The sequence below is a fragment of the Myotis davidii genome, unplaced genomic scaffold, assembly GCF_000327345.1.
Source record: "Myotis davidii unplaced genomic scaffold, ASM32734v1 scaffold173, whole genome shotgun sequence".
NCBI classification, from domain to species: Eukaryota; Metazoa; Chordata; class Mammalia; order Chiroptera; family Vespertilionidae; genus Myotis; species Myotis davidii.
The window spans coordinates 567,641-573,605 of NW_006286303.1; the positions used below are offsets into that span (position 1 = coordinate 567,641).

Consider the following 5,965-nt stretch of genomic DNA (forward strand, 5'->3'; position numbering starts at 1 on the left):
TGTGGTGCCCCCCCACTGGGACCCAAAAGCCAGGCTGATGACTGCCAGTACAGCGGTGGTGGTGGGAGCCGCTCCCACCTCCTCAGCAGCGCTAAGGATGTCTGACTGCAGCTTAAGCCTGCTCCCCACTGGCAAGTGGGCATCCCCCGAGGGCTCCTGGGCTGCCAGAGGGATGTCTGACTGCCAGCTTAGGCCCAATCCCCCGGGGAGCAGGCCTAAGCCAGCAGGTGGTTATCCCTCGAGGGGTCCCAGACTGCAAAAGGGCACAGGCCAGGCTGAGGGACTCCGCACTGAGTGCACAAATTTTTGTGCACCGGGCCTCTAGTATTTGATGTTTAGATTGGCATTGACATTCTCACTCAGCCCATAGACCGGAAGGCCAGGTACAACAAATGGCATGTGTAGAGACTCCCGGGGGAAGCTGGGAGTGCTCAGACGAGAACCAGCAATCCTGTCCTCACTGGTTTGGCTTTTAGCATACGGTGAGGTTCTGCGGTTAGGTAAGTTTATGAATGTCCTATCTCCTTTGATCTAAATGACCCTTTATGAAATGGACAATTCCTGCAAACAGACCACAGATTTATTATACTTCCAATAATGCAAGCATAAGGCCACAGTAGAGCTGACAAGCGCTTTGCCTGCCATTTTATGAAGAAATCAGATCTGACAAGAAGTTGGCCAAAGAAATAAAAGATAATGCCACAATTTGCAATATGGATTTACATCCGCTACTGCTTCAGTGAATTGCACCCTAAGTGTATATATGGCGCTCCAGGGGTTTTAACATGGACACAGTTAACAAATAAATTGGAGGACCAGTCAATTTATTCCAATGGGGTGTTTAGTCAAACAAATTTGGTCAGCCCTGGTCTACAGTCAGACAGAAGAGTCTTTAGGCAGCAACCATTCACAAGGCATACGGTCCTTGCTTTCATGCTTCTTTTCTACCAAATAAAGAAAAAGTCAATTAGTGGAGCCTGACAACCTAGAATCTGGATACTGATAAAGAAAACAGGAGCAGGAATAGCTTTTGGTAGAACATTATAACCAAAGGGAAAAGTGTAAGAGAAAGATGCGGCATTGGAACATTATTTTTTAGGGGAGAAGATAGGAGTGTGCTGGAGCAGGCCAGGCTGTGAGAGGGGCTTTGATGACTACAAAAGTTTCTGGTGCAGCTGAAACCGGTTTGGCTCAGTGGATAGAGCGTCGGCCTGCGGACTGAAAGGTCCCAGGTTCGATTCCGGACAAGGGCATATACCCAGGTTGCGGGCACAACCCCAGTAGGAGATGTGCAGGAGGCAACTGATTGATGTTTCTCTCTCATCAATGTTTCTAACTATCTTTCTCCGTTCCTCCCTGTAAAAAAAAAAAACAAAAACAATAAAAGTTACTGGTGCAAAAGCTAATGTGAAAACTAAAAGTGGGGGCCTGGCTGGTATTGCTCAGTGGTTGAGCATGGACCCAGGCACCCAGAGGCTTGAGGCTCCATTCCGGGTCAGGGAACATGCCCGGGTTGCAGGCTCTATCCCCAGTAGGGGGCGTACAGGTGGCAGCAGATGGATGATTCTCTCTTATTGCCCTTTCTCTCTCTCTCTCTCCCTCTCCTTCTCTCTCTAAAAATCAATAAAATATATTATAAAAAACTAAAAATTGGTGTTCTGTTTCAGGATGGTGACATAGGGTCCCGAACCCCCTCCTCCCAGAGACATACTGAGTCTGCAGCTACATACAGAACAACTGCCTCTGACTAAAATCCACAAACTAGTTGAGTGACGCCTACACATTGGGTCAGTGGTTCTCAACCTTGGCTGCACATTAGAATCACCTCGGAATCTTTTTAAAACCCCGATTTCTGGGCCTCATCCTCCAGAAATTCTGTTTCTTTGTTACTACTAATGTTGTGGCCCCGCCCCATAACAAAGAAACAGAATTTCTGGAGGATGAAGCCCAGAAATCAGGATTTTAAGAAGATTCCCAGGTGATTCTAATGTGCAGCCAAGGTTGAGAGCCACTGCATTGGGCAAATGAATAGGAGAGACTGAGACACAATTTCACCATAAATCCCACCCCAGGCATTGCAACTCACAACCTGGGGGGAGGAAAGGGGGCGGGGGTAGACCCTACATTTGGTGCCCCAAATTCTAAGACTTCTGCCTGAGAGACAAGGCCCCCAAAATACCTAGCTCTGAAAGCCAACGGGACTTGCTTCCAACTAAGGGACCTTTCTTAATGGGCTCCCAGGGACTCACTGTGGCTAGCTCCCTGGGGCCCAGTACAGAGGCTGAAAGGAAAACCAAAGGCTCCTCACTGTCAGGACAGACAGAAACCATCAGGGAGAAATGGTTTGGAAACTGCTGGTGGACAGTCCAGGAAACAGGGCAAGTCTAGGTTAAATGGATGGCAGAGTGAGCAATCAACCAATACCCCTCAGGACACAGGCTTGTTTCTTTGCAAGAACCACCCTAACCCTAAACAATTAAACAGAAGAAATAAAAACAATCCCTCCCTAAAACACCTCAGGGGAGAATTTCTCCGAGATGTGAGACTTCTGGGCTATGGCCACACTTGGCCTGCTCTGCAAAACAGACGTGAGAACTACCAGGTGAACGCTCTTAGGGGTCCCAAAGCCAATCCAAATGGCCAGGGAGCGGTCCCAAACATCCGGTCTGAAGAGCCAAGAGGGGCAGCCAGGAGTGAGGGTGGCTCTACAATTTCTTTATTGGAGGGCTTCCCAGTGGCAAGCTGGTGGCGTGGGGGTGTCTAGTAGAGCATTTTGCATAAACCTGAGACCCAGCCAATTATTCACGCAGAGGCTCCTAGGCCGGTGGAGTTGCTGGAAGCCCCCTACCTGCCTACTGTGGTATTGCTACTGCCCAGAGACAGCAGTTGATCCTCTAGGCAAACCCAGTCTTTACCCTCACTGCCCCTCCCAATGACGGGGGCATCTTCATTCATTGGGGTATTTCATTGCCGTGGGCACCTTTAACTTGTGTTCGGTAAATATGAAGGGCGTGAGCCCCAGATACATAGCAGAATCAGTTCGGATTTCCAAAATGGTGAAGAGTGGGAAAATGATGAGAAAAATTTGGGAGTGTCCGACATTAAATGACAGTGGGCCAGAAAAGGGGAGAGAGATGTAAGGGAGGTCCACCAGGTAATGACTGTTGGCCGAAACAAAAGACTGCCTCCATGCCTGAATGGACGCCGAAACTTCGCATCAGCTTCCAGATGGCGTTTATCTGAGGGAGTTGGCTGACAGCCCAGACGCCACCACAGCTTGCTTACGCACGAGCTTTCGGACTGTTGTCCCACAGCCAATCCAAAAGTAGCAAATGCAGTGGAACCTCGGCTCTCAAACTTAATTAGCTCCGGAAGGCTGTTCGAGAAGCGATTTGTTAAAAAACTAAATCATTTCCCCCCATTTTAAAGAAATAATGTAAACTGAATTAATACTACCAGACTGCTGTATCGATTTTTAGGTAATTTCTACACAAAGGTGGAATATTGCGCTAGATGAAAGGTAAACCTATTTTCTACAATGTCTTCAAGTTCCATCTTATTCTAACCACTTGTTTGCATGTAACTAACATTTTTTTTATATCATGTTGGTTTTTTCTCTTTAATGCTCAGGAGCCCAGGTAGGGGACAGTTAGGTCCAGGGCCTCAGGTCTGGTAGACTTAATCCACTTCAGACCCCCCCAAATGACTCCCTGTTTTAACCTTTCTTTTTCTTTTTTTTTTAAAAATATATTTTATTGATTTTTCACAGAGAGAAAGAGAGAGGGATAGCGAGTTAGAAACATCGATGAGAGAGAAACATCGATTTAGCTGCCTCCTTTTCTTGTGTACAGCACATGTCTAATGTACTGTTTAATCCATAAACAAACACTACTTTCCTTACATTTATTGAACTACCCGCTACTAGCCTTAAAGGAATCACTTTCAGCACTCATTCCAGGGACGTCTTTCAGGTCAGAAGCAGCGTATCTTTGCTTGTTCATATATCACTGCCTAGGAAATGCTGTCACTGGCCACCTGCTTTTCCTTTATCCAAATCAACAGTTTTTCTGCCTCTTCAATTGCCTGTGATCCTTGCTTCTTTCACACCCTTCGCAACATCAGCACCGTTGAGGGCCTCTTTATCTTTTAAGATTGTGCTAATCACTGAATTCACCAGCTACAAAAGCACTCTCTCCTTCGTTTGTTGCCTGAGAGATGCTTTTTGTCATGCTGAAGTATCAGCATGAAGGGGCTGTCAGGTCAAAAACCGAAGATTGGTTCGACAACCGACATTTCTTTCTGTGAATAGCTTGGTTGGGGATCGAATTGTTCAAGATGGGAGACGTTCGAGAAATGAGGTGTGACCGTAATCCCTCCTTAGGAACCCTGCACCTATCCCAGGATGTCTCTGCTTCACCTTTCCACCTTATCGATAGCCAAGGGAAAGCCTTTTGAAACCACTCACCGCGCCCTTCCCCACATCCATGGCATGAAAAGCTCGGGGTCATGCTTGTCTTCTCCACCTAGCCCTGCTGCTGCCGGTGGTTCAGACTGCTTGCCCCGGGCCCTGGGCCCCTTTCCAGCCAGCATGTGGCTCAATCAACTTTCCAAAAAGCTTTGGGCCACAAACGTTTCCTCTTCACAAAAGTAAAGAGCCTCACTAAGGTTCCCTCCCTCCAGGAATGGCAACCGGGCTTCTCATGAAGGGAACCGCTGCCACTGGCGCTCCACTGGCTAATTCCCGCCTCGGGCAGCCCGGCTTTAGCTGTGACGCGGACAACCAGCCGGACAGAGGCAGTTTTCCGACCCCGGGCTACGCACCTTTCCTCCCGGCCTCAGGCGTTTGGGAAGGCTTCTCCTGTGGGGCAGCAGCTTTCCTCTCTGCTTCCGCCTCTTCCTTCTCTTCCCAACCGGGAGGTGGTGGCGAGCGTGGCCCAGGCTCCTGGCGCTCCTGGCCCTCCTTGCACAGCTCACCGGGCTCCGGGTCAGGCTTTCCCGGCCGCCGAGCCAGCAATTCTACCAGGTAGGGCCTGCTCAGCTTGCAGAGCGGGGAGGTCGGTGGCGTCTGACCGGAGGGCTTGGGCGCCAGGGCCGGCTTCTGCGCCATCGGCATTCTGTTTGCCGCCTTGGTGAGCTCCGGGGCCGGGGCCTGGCTGCTGACCGGTGGGGGTCCAGGCTGGGCTGCGGGAGGTGGGCTGGAAGGGCTGACGGCAGGGTCCTTCCAGCTGCCGGGGCCTTGCTTGCCCTCTGCGGGGAGGGATGGGCCATGCTTAAGGGCCGGAGCACCCTCTGCCGCCTTCTCTCCATCCGCGCACGCTGGTGCCGGCGGCCCCGCCTCTGCACTGTCCCCAGTGCTGCTGTTCCTCTTCTTCTTCTTCTGCTCTGCCTGCTGGTCGCAGTGGAAGCGCAAGGAGTAGTTGGTCCTTCTCAGCTTTATCCCAAAAGGTGAGGAGGCCTTTTCCTCCCCACTTGGCAACGCGGGGTCCGGCTTTCCCGCGCCACCGGCGGTCTCACTGCTCGACCCGGTCACGGGCTCCGCCTGGGCCACTGCTTTCTGCGGAGGGTACTGCGGGCTCGGAACAAGGAATGATGGAAGGTCTTTGGCAAATTTGCAGCCCTCGGTGGTGTCTGCTGGCTCCTGGCGCGCCCCCACATGCTCTGGGCCTTTCTGGGTCTCATCGCTCTCAGCAGCCAGGGGCGGGGGCGCTGTCTGGTCGCTGGCTCCCAGCCCGGGCCTTTTTCTCGTGCTTTCAGCTCCCGCGCTCTGTTTGGAGGTCTCTGCGCCCCCATCCGAGAACTTCTGCCAGGCAGGCATGATCGAGAACTTGGCGTTTCCTGGCGGGGTCTTCAGGAGGGTGCCCCGGGAGTCGCAGCGGCCCCGGGGCGCGGGCTCATCCCCAGGCGGGGGCTGGTCTCTCTTGCCGCGCGGGTCGCCCTCCGCGCTCTTCAGGATGCGGGACCGAAT

General features: G+C 51.7%; 1 protein-coding gene across 1 annotated transcript in view; it reads right to left on the reverse strand.

The window, feature by feature from the left end:
• Window positions 1-5,965, reverse strand: part of KIAA1211 (KIAA1211 ortholog) — a 32,518-nt gene that overhangs the window by 11,455 nt on the left and 15,098 nt on the right. The window contains exon 6 of the mRNA XM_015560077.1: window positions 4,822-5,964. Within this exon, the coding sequence (XP_015415563.1) occupies window positions 4,822-5,964 (1,143 nt within the window). The remainder of the gene's footprint in view (window positions 1-4,821; window position 5,965) is intronic.